Here is a 14,680-nt window from a genome sequence, read left to right as displayed (position 1 = left end):
CAAAATGATTAATAGAATAATCCTTTGGAAAACATACACAATTATTTCACACTCACTTCAAAGAGTTATTTATCACAACGTCATAAACAAAGTCATGCTATGTGATTGGAAGATGATTTTCTTCAAAGTTTTTTTAATGTTATTTGTTTTGCATTTCAATTAAAGAAAGTTAACTGATTAATAATCACACATTAATGTGGTATTTGTAGGAGCTCTGCTACTAAATCTCCAATTAGCGAAATTTGAGACACATAAAGATGAAAAATAACACCAAATACACATGTTTACTGTAAGATTGCGAACTTAGGGTCCATGGATTTTTCAGGATATATATGTATATGAGGTGAATTGGCTCTATATTGACTGTAAGTTTGTATATAAGTGTGTGTGACTGTTTGTCTCTGTGTTTGCACTGTGAGGGACTGGTGGCCTGACCAGTGTGTCCCTGGACCTTGCCAACTTAGGCAAAGCGGTATATGAGACATGAAGGGTGAATTCTGCAGGCAATTTAGTTCATCTAAACCAGCATTTAAGGCAGAAGTTCTCTAAGTATAAGAGCCGAGAAGGCTTGAACTACATTGCTTCCCCCGAAAACTCCTGCACGTTTTGTCTCTCACCGAGACGTTATGATGGATTTTCCTGACCTTTATCAAGTTAGGATATCAGTTAGACAATAAAGAGTACAGCTCTTGCTGTAATGCTGGTTGCAGGATTTTAATTAAAAATCTAAATTTCACGAGAAGACTGTTAATGTCGGTAGGTTTCGCACTTGAGCTCCTTTCGTAAAGATCGTTTGTCACGAACAAACTCACTCAACAACATGTATGTTTAAAAATAAAGGTAATAGTTTCACTGTATTTATTTATTTATTTATTTATTCATATCATGATTTCTTTTGGAGCATTAAATAATAAATATATAATTAAATATCAAATTAGATAGACAGACAGACAGACAGACAGACAGACAGACAGACAGACAGACAGATAGATAGATAGATAGATAGATAGATAGATAGATAGATAGATAGATAGATAGATAGATAGATAGATAGATAGATAGCTCTCCAGCCCCCACATTTGTTTCGACAGGGGATGTTTGAAGAACTATGAGTCAAACCACCATAGCTCATTTGTCTGATGACAGTTATATGAATAACAAGCTTTACTTGCAAAACAAAACAAAACAAAAAACAAAAACAAGAGAGAGAGATGATTTATGCTGACAGCAAAACATCTTGGTGTACCACAGAGAGAATGTCCACATTTGCGGCACGAGCAGCAATTATTGGCATTTTTATGCCGGCCAAATTTCACCCGAACCTTCACCTAACTGTGGTTATATAATGTACAAGACAAACTTCCGTCACAATTCGTGGCTCAACTAGAATTCTTGTCATTGTGATGAGTGATGCTGCAGTGAGGCATGCCAAAGTGACACACATGACATATAGACAGACATCCAAAACGCAACAGAAACGGGCAGAAATGATTCCTCTGGCGTGGACCACATGAAACTATTGTAACCATATCTCTGCAACAGCACCGAGGCAATGACCTCACATTCTACCGAGAGGGGAGAAAGGACCTGGACACATGACAGAATTATAGCGCACATGGCTGCTGTGGGTGTGTGTGTGTGTACAAGTGTTTTTATTTCCCAGAGAACGGGGAGGCTTATGGGTGGGGATGGGACACATTTCTAAGACCTCTGTCATAATGAAGCATACTGAGCTGCCCCCTCAAACAACCAAACGATTGAGTCAAGCTTTGGCAATGAGCAGAAAACACATCCAGCAGGAAACCCTACACTTGCACTCACAATGAGGCTTTAATGCCATAATTGCACAATCATTTGCCTCACATATCCCCTTAAGACATGGCTGCTGTCTGTCACATTAGGATAATTACCCACTGCACCTTGTGTTAGAGATGCGATACGTTTGATAAAAAAAGAAAAAAAGAATGTATTCATTTTTATTGCCTTAGAAAGCAACTCTAGGCTTCTAGTGAGCTTTACACCTGCTGGTTTTGTTGACAGGCCAAACGTTTAACATGAACACTGTAACATTCTTCACTTTTTCCAACACAAATAAGTAACTATTACAGCTGACGTGCCTTTCAGCCCTCCAAAAGGCAAAGAAATTGCAAATTTCACATCAGTCTTTTGTCTACTTTAGCAGAGAGAGAGAGAGAAAAAAGAAAACTCGCCTACCTTTTAGAGGTGACGCTCACAAAACGACGCGTTTTCACTTTCACTCGACACAAGAGGGAGTGAAAGACATCTTTTGGAAGCAGCAACAAGTCAGAGAATTGTAAAGATGGATGTAAACGTCGTCCAGCGGTCTATCTCTGGTAAATTCATATTTGTTTTAAGACTGAAGTGGTCGTTAAAGTGACTGGCTGCTCCTTGAGATCTCATTGGAAAAGCGCAGCTCCGACCCGTGAGGACGCGCCGCTGTCAGGAGGCGTAGAGCTGCTCCGAAACGCTCCGTAATTCACCTCTGCAGGAGAAAAGCTGTCACTGAGCGCTGCTCTGCTCTGTGAGTGTCTGTCTGTCTCCTCCCTGCTCTGCTTGTCTGAAAAAAACAAACAAACCCGCTGGTCAAACTGCTGCGAGAAGCAGCCGGAAAGTCTCACTTTCCTCCGCTGCTGGTGCGCGAGCTCCATCTGCTGCCCCCGGCCGGGTAAAGGACGGTCCGCGTGCGTACGAGAAGTGCGTGCGTGAGAGCGCGTGGTCACCCGCCCACACACAAATTTATTAAAATTATTTCTGCTTCAAACATTTTCCTGCGGCGTTAAAACGACTTTAAATCTGTGTAACGTTAAGTACACGATTCATTTATTTCATTTGACCTTTTTTTTTTTTTTTTTTTTTTCAGTTCAGGGGCGACAAAACCTCCCAAATTCCTCTTGAGGGGGCCAGACAGGTAAAACTCATGGCATATTAACCTTTCAAATTTTAAATTCGAAATATTTTCATTGTTTTGAAAAAGTGTATGTTTTTGCAAGACACTTTACAATTAGAACCAAAAATGACTGCAATCTCAATGTAAAACCAATTTCCTTGTGCAAAATACAGGAAATGTCCAAGAAACCTCTACAACTGTTGCATTTTGTAGCTTTTAGAAAGCCTAAAAGATGTGTTCTAAAGTTGATGACAATTTATTCAATTTGCTTGGTCATTTCTGGGTTCAGATGGGAGCATGTTATATGTTGGATTTGTCCCACGAGTCTTTTGTTTGATCCTTTGACCCTTTGTGATGCCTTATGCCATTTATCACTTCCAGCTTTATGTTGTTTATTTTAACTAATAATTAAAAGCTAGTAATATTTTATTTATAAAAGCACATTTTTGAAGGTCTCTAGTAACTAGAACTTTTAAAATATGATGGCATATTGGTCAGTTTTACACTTTACAACATATTTCTATAACCTGGAATCTTTGCTTGTTTTAAGACTGACTCGAACAGTTGGCCAACATAAAATAAGTAGCTTTTGAATTAATCCTTAACAACACAAGTGCTGAAATTTTCCTTTTGCAGATATTTCAACCCCAGAATGGAAATATGTTTCCTTTCTCATCTCATTCTGCCTTTACCTTAAAGAATAATTTGTTTAATAATGCGAAACCAGAGCAGGAGATAATCCAAAATGTTCAAAACTAATGGCTTCTTAATTTATCAAACACACTTTGAGATGGGGTTGTAATGCAAACATGATGAAGTCAAAACAACATAAATTAAACTACTGTGAAAAACCAAGAGTATAACAGCTATGACAGTTGTTTTTAGTAGTTAATAGTAAATTTAGTCTCAGATGAAAATGAGACTGGAGAGGGGTAGACTTCCATCATTCTGACAATTCACATATGGATCATTTTAACAGACAAAAAATCTAAATTACTATGCTTCTATATGCTTTAAAAGTAGTCTGAATCCAAAGAAAGGTGAGGAAACGTTTGAAATGATTGATAGTCAGGAAAGCGCTGTTGCTATAACAACGTTATAAACAGAGATAATCCTCATGTTTATGGGCAGTAAAATAATTCAAAAGAATGTGTAACAACCAGAAATGAGTCTACCCTCAGCTTACCTCCTCATTCTTTAGTTTTGTTTTCCTTGTTTGTCCAAATGATTTTTATTGTTTAATCCTAGATCAACGCAAACTTAGTTTTAGTCTGCAAAAGAGTCATTATTAGATTTTGTTCTTTACGAAAATGGACACCACTGCAACCTATATAAACTCCAAACCAATGTAAGCCTTTTTATTCATTCACAACAACCACACAATTATTAGTAAGTGAAAGCAGCGTCATCTTTTTATAACGGATGTCATATTTTATTACTTTCACTGTGCCTCCCCCGAAACTGTCTGAGGCCCTCTGGTTAGGACTGTGAAAGAAAAGCCTCTGATCTCAACAAACGCTCACTCAAAAGGCGTTTCTACGCTCCGAGTTCATTTTTGTTGTTTTGGACACCCACAGAGATGCCAGCAATGGAGGTTTTCATTTGCGTGACAACACGTTTATGAGCGTCTTTCTGTGTTTACTGTATGATAATAAATGCAAAGTAAAAATAGACCAAGCAGACAGGTGTTCCTATTCACAATAGTAAACCCACAGGTGTTACTATTAATAGGTAGCAACAAAAGCTCTATTACTCACTTGCCCGTGTGAATTATGTCTGTGTGACAGTGAGTCAACGGGAGCATTATCAGAAGTCTGAAATTAAGACAGGCGTGGTTGTTGGAACCAATCAACCAACAATTATTTAAATGTCACTCATGCTTATGACCCATTAGAATGTCTGCAATAAAACTCTGTAGGCACAGTCCACAGACTACAATGTTTACTAGACACGCATAAACACATTACTGCTTGAATGTTCTTCCAAAGGAAAGTGGCCGTACAGGTGTAGCGAGATGTAAAAATAAAGTACACGGAATGACAACAGACTGAGTCACTTTGGTTATGTCACACACGATACGCACCTTTCCAGGAATAGCGGTTCTCAAAACTCTCCCTTGTTTGTTTACAGACACACTGTCGACAAGCTTTCAATGCATATAGAATTCATTTGAGCTATTTATGTGCAAATATGCAGATGACATTGCATTTAGTGGTTCACTTCAGGCTGACGACTCCCCCAAAAAAGAGAAAATATCATTTTTTTACTGAGCATTGTCGACTAATGTCACTGAATAGGACAACAATGTCCTATTTCATCTCACATGAGCACACGAGCAAACTGAACCAAAGTCTACAAATGAATTACAGAGTGTAGTTTGTTTCCTAGTGTGTCCACTTCAGACTTATTGTGCACACTTATTGAGCTATTGCATTGACACTTGTTGATACCCCCCCCCCCCCCCCCCCCAAAAAAAGAGAAAATTCATGTCATGACAACGTTTGTGCCTGGTGGGGCATTCCTGGTCCATCATGGAGTCAGGAGAAAAAGTGGACAACAATCAACAACATCAGCTGTCTAATTCCAACAACAGTGTGTCTTTTCCCCCTGCTCTCTTGGCAGGATATAACAGTTCCGTCCTGGAGTCACGGGGCCGATGGTGGCCTGAATAATCCGAGAAACGCTCAAGTAAATTGAATTTCATAACATTCCAGTTTGAGGAGCAGGGGCTTCACCCAGTGTGCAGATAAAAGATAAAAAGACTGCCTGGAAATGTTCGCTCCCAAAAAATCTTCTTCTTTTAAAATCAAGTTAATTAAAAAAAAAAAAAATTGTTGCGTAATAGGACTTCTTCAACCATAATTTGAATGTATGAAAAACATACATTTACATTTATTCAAAATGAGAAAATAATCTCTAACCTGATGAAGATTTTTTTATTCATTGGCCTTGCACAACCTGCGTATGTATTTCTGTTAACCTGAAGAGCTTGAACATTAGATCACTGCTGCTGCGGGAGCGCTGTCAGTGTTTGGATCAGAGCATCAGTATTTCAGCCTTTGTGTTTTTATCCATAATTATATGGATGCTTGAGAGAGATCAGCAGAGTCATAAAACAGTGTTCATTAAAAGCATCCACACCTTGAAGTGAACAACATGTTCTGGAAAAGTCATCCTGTCACTAGACTCTCACAGTGATTCAACTTTCTAACTAAACTGCTGGACTTTAAAAAAAACCTGAATAACATAATAATGAAGAAGAGAACTAACACATGTGGCACACAGGGGCAAGACTGGAAGGTGCAGGTTTGTGGCCTGTGGGGCTTTCTTCCCTTCCAGTCACAGGAAGCCGATAGGAATGAGAGGAATGTGGTCAGGCAATACAGTGATGGAGGGAGCAGCAGTTGCAGGGCAGATTGCCAGAAAGTATTAAAAAAAGAAAGAAAAAAAAGAAAGAAATAAGCCGGGGGAAAGATATAGGGGGTAAGAAAGTGATTCCATGCATCAAAATGTGTTCGGGCGTGAACAACAATTATGCGCAAACAGGTCAAAGCAATATCTCTGATCAGACGTAAACACCAACAGACAACGTCTTCTCTGTGCACAGGGAGTCATTGTTCCCTCTGATATCAACGATTTGATGTGGATAATGTACGTGATTTCGTTTTTTTAATCTTGGAGGTCAATCTACCCAGCACACACTCATATATATATACGCATAACGGGCTCTGACATGAGAATATAGGCAAAACAATGTCTTAAGTGCAGAATGAACTTACAATCTGCGTGTGTTACTTTTACAATGTTCTGTCAATCTTCTTTCTCTGATAGCTAATAAAGGTTTACTAGGTTTGACACAGGGACTCATTGGTCACCCCGCAGTTGGAAAGAAGAGCAAAACTCCACAATTACCATCCTATAACCCCCCCCAAACAAGTCACACATATCAGTGAAATAGCTCAGCCTGTTTTTCCATCCATCCATCTTCTGTACCACTTTATCCACCTCGGGGTGGCGGGGTGCCGGAGCTGATTAAAGCTGAGTGTGGGAGAAGGCAGGGTTCACCCTGGACAGGTCACCAGTCCATCACAGGTCAAACACTGGGAGACAGACAGTCACATTCATTCTATAGGGGAGATTTAGAGTCACTTGTTCACCATAAATACAAGTTTTGAGACTGGGGAGAAAATCCATGCACCCTCAAGGAGAAGGTGCAAACGTCACACACAAAGGACCAATATGAAGTAAAACTGGGCATGTGTTATATATAGTATTAAGTCATATTTCGACCGAAGTAAATACACTTTTTTGGGGGGGATAGTGTTCTATCTAACTTTCTAAGTTTTTTCACGACTAAATATCTTCTACCGTCTCAGTGCTGTACAGGATTATCAGCGTGACAAGAACAAAGTAATATAAATAAAACTGGTTTGTGGATAAAAATGAGCCATGAAATGAAATCGTGAAGTTTATTTCAAATGTAAACCTGTGAGAATGCAGCACATCAATGTTTTCCGTCAAACGTTGTATGTTAAAGAGAAAGCATGTTGAGGTAGGTCCCACCGAGCCGGAGCTGGCAGCTGCACGGTAACTTTGAACCGAGGAGGTGCTGGAGGCTGCTTCACAGCGGTGGGTAGCATCTAAAGCCTTTTCCATCCCCAACAGCAAAGCAAAGCGAGACCACAGAGGGGAGCGACGACGCTCAGCGCTCGCCTAGTTTCTCTGGAAACAGACTGTGACGCTGGAAACCGCGTTGCTTTACGACGCCTTCGCACTCCCGAGTGAGCACGTGTGGAAAAAGTTCAAACACAAGGTTTAAGAAACAGTTTTTGCAAGCCTTTGAACATGTGGCTGCTTATTTATTGTACATGTCAAAGTGAACCAACCTGAGAGGGGGCAGCCTCACTGAAGCTGTCGTAAACTCTAACATTTTCATCAAGGCTGTCCATTAATAACTGGTTCTATAAAAGCACAACACAGGTCACGGCTCTTTATTTTGCTTGTATGTTAATGCAAACAAAACATATTTGATATGTTTTGGTCAAACAGCTTTAGCTTTATCAGGACAGTAATTCTAAGTTTCCACCGGTGAAATTGAAATAATTCACTGTGTAATTAGTGATAAAAAAAAACAAACTACCAACCTTACCATTATAGGGATGAGCCAATATACCAACTGAACCTCCCAAACTAATTGCATGATTATAGTAATAACATAGTTACAATCACTGACCATGAAGGTTACACTACACTACAATAACATGTGATATAGCGACATGCACATCATGAGGACGAATCTACTTGAGACAATTACATGCAATGCCACAGATACTGTTAATAATAAATATAAATAATTAGTTGCAGTAATTAGTTTATATATTTCCAGTGCTGTCTGACGGTGTAACCATAACCAGGCGCTGGGCTTTCTGTCGCGTCAGCCACTTGTCTCGTGTTCGCTGCTCGACGCCTCGCAGCTCTCACTCGGTCTCAATCCGCAGCCTCTCCTATCACAAAGAGCCCTCTTCACACTGAGATAGTGAAAGGTGATCCATTTTGGATCGCTCGCAGTAAAGCCGGCTGAAACATGTTTGTCATTCAGCATCTTGAAAAAGGTGAAGGTCATTTTCTGAATTGAACAAAGAGATGCTTTTGACCACGCAGACATTATAAAACAAAAAAATTCACCGCCAGTTTTTATCAAACAACATTTTGCCATGAAGAAATTATGACTAAACTTTAGCTTGAGGCTTAGAGGTTTGACATGATGATAATGTATTCTGAACATGAAATTGTCCCTCTGTGCCCTCAGATGCCTCAATCCTGTAGTCTGAGTCCGAAGAGGGAGAGTTATGTCCCTGAGGGACACTTTTAGCTGATCGTGGCCTCTTAACCTGCTGCCCCTCGACCTTTACAAGCCAAACAAATCGGCTGTCTGATGATCTATCACAATGACACGGTTACACACCGTCACATTCATCATGTCTTCCGTACAGTTTGGTTGCTTGGACAAATTTCACATGTTGCCAAAGGACATTTCACTTCTATAACACTGATACCGCTGCACAGGGCAGCAATTCATTCTCCCAATCGATTTATTCCTGGTTAAATCTATCAGCACGTTAGCAGAACACAGTCTATGGCAGGATAATATTTTCTAAAGTCTTGCTTAATCGTGTCGATTTTGTCTGTCATTAAACCAGACAAAGTCATTTTTTTGATATCAAACTCCTTCGAATACAAGATTGCAATATTCGTCTCTGAGTTAAATACAAACCAAACCATGGATGTCATCATTAAAGCCCCATTATTTTTGGAGAGGACACAGGGCAATTAAAGAGTGATTTATGGTTCAACAAACCACCAGACTTGTCTCTAAAAATGGAGCCACATGGGAGGGTAAAAATAGTGCAAAACTTTAGTGTTTTGGGCAACAGAGCAAGCAAAAGCTGAGGCCAGCATTTCATCTCAAGCAGCAAGATTTATGCCGAGCGCACAAAAACAAGGAAGAGGGGGTGAAAAGCTAAATCTGCCACACAGTCGCCTCTGCAAACTTTTTACCTACTTTCTAATAATGCGGTTTTAACGACACGAGGCGGTGGGGATGTGATGTACGGTGCTGGTGGAGTTTTCTATTAAGAGATGCATCTGCGGGCAAGAGATATATGCACCCGTGAGCCCGATGTGGCATGTCAACACATCGCCAGTGTTTGCTCCTCACTTACAGGGTCTTTGCTTGATAGAACAGGACGGTCAGTGTTACTGCAACTCAATTAATTCTGACTGCGGAACAATCCTCTTCCTCCTCCCATCTCTGTATCACTCCGAGCTCACTGAGTTCATTGCGGCGAGGGACCGTTGTTTTGTGTCTCCTCATTCTTTGCACTCTTTCTCGTGGACAGAGGAGCTCCACAGGGTGGGTCTTTCTGTTTCCAATTTTCTCCCCCCCTTTCCCATCCTGGGAAACAACACTTCCAAACCAAAACAAATGAAACCAGAAAAATGAAGCACACTATGATATACTTCTGTTACTTACCACACTGTCCCCCTTGTAATTTCAATGTATCTCCATGAATGTGAAGAATTTGCGAGCAGCTACCTGAGATCCTGGAATAACTGTTTCACCACAGAATAAAAACAAAACGGAGGATTTTTTTTTTTAATGAGCAACCCAGAAGATGAACCGAAGCAAGAATTGGATGGATCATCTTTAGTCTGAGCAAAACTCTGTCTGCATCTGCAAAACAGCCAGAAGAGCAGAAACCATCTCTGACCTGCCTACCGGCCACTAGAAGCGACTAAAGAAGACACATGACTTTTAAGCAGCTGGGACCCATTTGTTCAGAGACAGAAATACAAACTGAGACAACGTGCAAAATATCTCACCGGTTTTGTGAGCTGACATTCAGAGGTTCATCCGTGCTCCAAGGGCGGTCCACAGTGAGGCACAGAGGCAGTGGTGGGACAGAGTGGGAGCCTCGGGGAGAAGAAGAAGATAGTTCCTGCTTTGACTTGACAGGGGAGTGGTGCTGCAGTGCTGGAGTCCCGCTGTGCTCTGACAAAGTGAGAGTCACAGTCTGACTGCTTGACACAGCGAGCTCCCTCTGACTTTTCTGTCTTGAACTTCCTCCAGACTACATTGCTCTCTCTCTCTCTCTCTCTCTCTCTCTCTCTCTCTCTCTCTCTCTCTCTCTCTCTCTCTCTCTCTCTCTTCTCTCTCTCTCTCTCTCTCCCTCTCTCTCCCTCTCTCTCTCTGTGTACACTTGATCACTCCCCCTAATTCTTTTTGACAAAGAAGACACAGTTGCTCTGCCCTATCACCCCTCAACCACCCCCCCCTGTAACTTTTTGCAGTTCTGCCCCCTGGCCCACTAGCTCCCGAGAGGGAGGGTGGAAGGAGACGGGGGCTGTGAAAACTGTGTGTGTGTGTGTGTGTGTGTGTGTGTGTGTGTGTGTGTGTGTGTGTGTGTGTGTGTGTGTGTGTGTGTGTGTGTGTGTGTGTGTGTGTGTGTGTGTGTGTGTGACGGACAATGGCAGGAAGTGCCGCTTTGGGATGCACAAAGTACACACAGGACCACATCAGGCATTAAACTTAATTCAAGCATGGGAAAAAAAACCTAAAAAACTATAACAGCTGTGAAAGTGTGACAAATCACACTTAGAAGTGCTGAAACTAGCACTTTTTGTTTCAGTTAATGTGACAAAATAAAAACATTATTTACACCAGTCTTGTAATGACTTACATGTTTTTTGTTTTTTTTTGTATTTGTGTGTATTTATGTTCTTTCAGATCATCTCTCCTGATAAGTATTTTCTCGCTGAGCTTTTTCTATTGTCAGTCGACCTCTTGCTTTACAAATGGAGCATTCAGTGATATACTCCCTATAAGTCGGCATATTATACCCCAGCAATTACGTGTCAGCCTGAGTAGAAATAATGAGGGAGAAAATAGCCAGTAGGTGGGCGATTTAGCACAAAACAGCTCTGGGGTATTTGGCGCTTTCAACCTGTTACAGCTTCATTTACTCACAAGCCTTCTTGTGAGTTGCTTTGATAGTCTATAGCAGTCGTATTAAATTGATTATTGCAAATACAAGTTATAGCTGTGAGATGCATTACAGTTTTTGGACGGTAATTATTGTAAACTTATATATGCCCTAAAGTAAAATCAGAAAATGAAAGTTACATGGTGCGGTTTATTCAGATCTGTCCCGGGCCAGAGCTGTGAATAGCATGAACTCATTTATATCTGCAACATCAGAGCTCTAAAAATGTTGGGTTGGACCAGTGTTCATGCAGTAAAACAATCAAGCCATATAAATGGAGCTCCTGCAATACACATACATTGTTTAGCTGTAAATTCTTGCATGATTTCACAATGTAGTCAGACAGTGGAAGACAGTCTTTAGTATTTCTGAAGACCATTTGTGTCCTCTGTGATCTTAACTATCTATGAGGATGGATTTATTTAAACAAATGTTGTCCTGGTTGTATCACAACCATGTTTAAAAATATCCACCTCGAAAATCCCGACTTGTTTTGATGCAGAGAGCTGATGGCTTTTTAATGAAGAGACATTTGTTTGTAGAGGATGTTTATACAAAGTTTATTGTATTCACCATGAATCAATCTTTCTCTTTCCTTTGTCGAATTTTGAGGAGCTGGATGTTATATGCTTGTTTGATAAGGTTGTGTCAGCTGAAAGCTATGATGGTGCTTGACAATGAAATCAACCAACCAACCAAACAACCAACCAACCAACCAACCAATCAATCCAGAACGGTGTGAAACACATCCCCATTAGTCCCATTAATGCTTTTATATATTTGCAGGAATGACATGCATTTTGACATTCCTGCTAAGTTTCACTTCAATTTGCACTTGTTGTATTAAAGCAAACATTATCTGATTGGCCTCAAACCCTTCTGCAGACATAACGACGCCTCAGACAGACATAACAAGCGGGTAGCAGACAGTGTACGGCCGCTAAGCCGACACACATTAGTCCTGTTGGACAGAATTAACCTGTGTTGGTTTTAGGGAGTGCATGCTCCATGACTTCCTCTGTCTGCAGCGGAGAAATGCAGCTAAAAGGTCTGCAGCTCTCCTGACCTCGACTGATGTGTGGTCTGCCTGCCTCTGCTGCTGCCCTCCTTCCAGCCATGGATTAGCCCTCTGCTGCAAATGTAACTTCATCCTTTGGGAAAACATACTGACCAAAGGAAACTCATGTTTGGGGGTTATGACCCTTTGTCTTCGTAGCGAGTGAGGGGGATTGCGAGGTCGGCTTTAGTCAGTCTCAGTTTCTCCTCAAACAAACTGTATGGAGGGGGTGGGGTGGGGTGGGGGGGGTGGGGGGATACAATGTGAAAACTTTAAGTAAGGTGAAAAAAATACAAAAGACCCAAAAAAGTAACCCTCCCCGCCAAAGAACTATAAAAAAAATAACTAAAAGATGCAAATGCCTGTATGGAACAAGTATTTAATGAAGTTGAAGTAAATCTTTCCTCTGTGCTTCATCACTTTAGCGGTGACCTCCGTGAGAGCAACTTATCAGAATTTCCACTCAAGGAGGATGCCAGTTTTAATATGCATAACAGAAACAATCTGCATTCGATGAACACACGCTCCAAGACCCCTGAACACACATTTTTCACAATCCAGAGCAATCAGTGGAAGTCGGACCCTCGTGGTTAACTTGATACAAATGGCGAACCTGTTCCTTTCGGAGGGCAGAGAGGAAAAGGAGAAGAAAGACGTTCAGGCTGATAAGAAGCAGACTGGGAGTCCTTGAGTAATACAATGGGATCTGCTCATCTGGAAAAATGAGGCGCATGCAGCCTGTTAAAAGTCCCGAAAGATGAGTGTGTGGAGAAGCAGTAGGAATGGGACACACACACACACACACACACACACACACACACACACACACACACACACACACACACACACACACACACACACACACACACACACACACACACACACACACACACACACACACACACCTTTATCTGCCAGACAGATCACAAAAGAGGGAAAATTACTGGACATGTGTCATCAAACTCCAAACAGCTATCTTTGTTTGTTTTTGCTTCCCTTATCCTTTTGTTCTTTGCTATTTAAGGATTTTCAGTGTGTTTAAAGTAATAGATGCCTTTTATTGCAGCATCAAATAATGAATACATCTGGATAGTTTGATAGTAACTGACAGCACAACTAAGTTCTTAAGTATTTACGTACGCACGCAGAAGATAATTTAGTTTTATTTTGATTCCTCAGAAAAAATACATCATCCCTCAAATACACATTTTGTACAACGAGAATCTAAAATCTCTTCGATTAAATACACTTCTATATCAAATTCCGTCACCATAAAAGTGCTTTATGGTTAAAAATCACCACTGCATTCATCACTCAACTTGGTTTTATTCAGCCCAGTGACTCATCTTACGGCTTTATATATACCAGTTGATATATCCAGATGCTGGAAAGAAGCAAATAAAGTGAAATCTCTCTGGTGAACATGATGATGCCTCTATAGTTTTGTTTAACCACTTGATGGTTTGTTAAGGACTGGGATATTCACCAATGTTTTTTATAGAGGAGAACGACGACAGCTGAATCTACTCAGCTGCTCTCCTTTTTTTTTTTTTTTTTAATTCAGGAATTGCTGCAAGTCGTTGCAACTCACAGTACAGATTTAGTAAGTTTGGTCCTTTCTGCTGCAATCACAGTTCATATCCAAGTCCCCTCAAAGTCAATGCTTAACTCTGTGTGCTATTATGAAAATGCAATGGCATGGAACATAAAGCACAGGTTGCTAGTTCATCATAGGGCGAAGACAGAGAGACTGTCACTCACACACTTACTTTGACAACTAAAGTCAAGTTTGAGTCATAGATCAGCCTCAAATACATGTTTTGGATTTTGAGAGGGAATTGGAATAGCTGGAGAGAGCTGATGCGTACACAGAGAGAACATGCAAGTTTTACACAGAGAGGGTCAGTGTGAGGAAACCATAACCGTGCAGCTGAAGCAGAATATTTCATAGTTTGTTTGTTTTTTAACATCAGGACAGGTCTGGAGGTATTATTAGCTTTGTCTGGGGGGGGGGGGGGGGGGGATTTGTTTAATGTCACAAAAATGTGAAAGAATAGACAATGAGAAGAAAAATATGTGAGAAAGTATTGACATATTTCAAGCAACATCACTCAACCACACAGGCACTGACATCTCCCGAGTAGGTTGTCGTGACCTCAAAAGCAATTCATT

At 40.7% G+C, this 14,680-nt stretch overlaps 1 protein-coding gene across 2 annotated transcripts in view; it reads right to left on the bottom strand.

Moving 5' to 3' along the window:
- LOC308108227 (histone deacetylase 7-like) overlaps nucleotides 1-10,738 on the bottom strand; it is a 41,694-nt gene extending 30,956 nt beyond the window's left edge. The window contains exon 1 of one of the 2 annotated variants that reach the window (XM_080461027.1): nucleotides 10,292-10,738. In XM_080461027.1, coding sequence (XP_080317153.1) covers nucleotides 10,292-10,310 — 19 coding nt within the window. In that variant the 5' untranslated portion in view covers nucleotides 10,311-10,738. Of the gene's footprint in view, nucleotides 1-2,214; nucleotides 2,581-10,291 lie in introns of those variants that run through there. The other variant, XM_080461028.1, reaches the window with a different exon arrangement.
- Nucleotides 10,739-14,680: the final 3,942 nt, after the last annotated feature.

This window comes from Lipophrys pholis, assembly GCF_963383615.2.
Source record: "Lipophrys pholis genome assembly, chromosome: 4".
Taxonomy (NCBI): domain Eukaryota; kingdom Metazoa; phylum Chordata; class Actinopteri; order Blenniiformes; family Blenniidae; genus Lipophrys; species Lipophrys pholis.
Note: the sequence above shows the minus strand (reverse complement) of the source record. Positions and strands in the feature narration are given on the sequence as shown.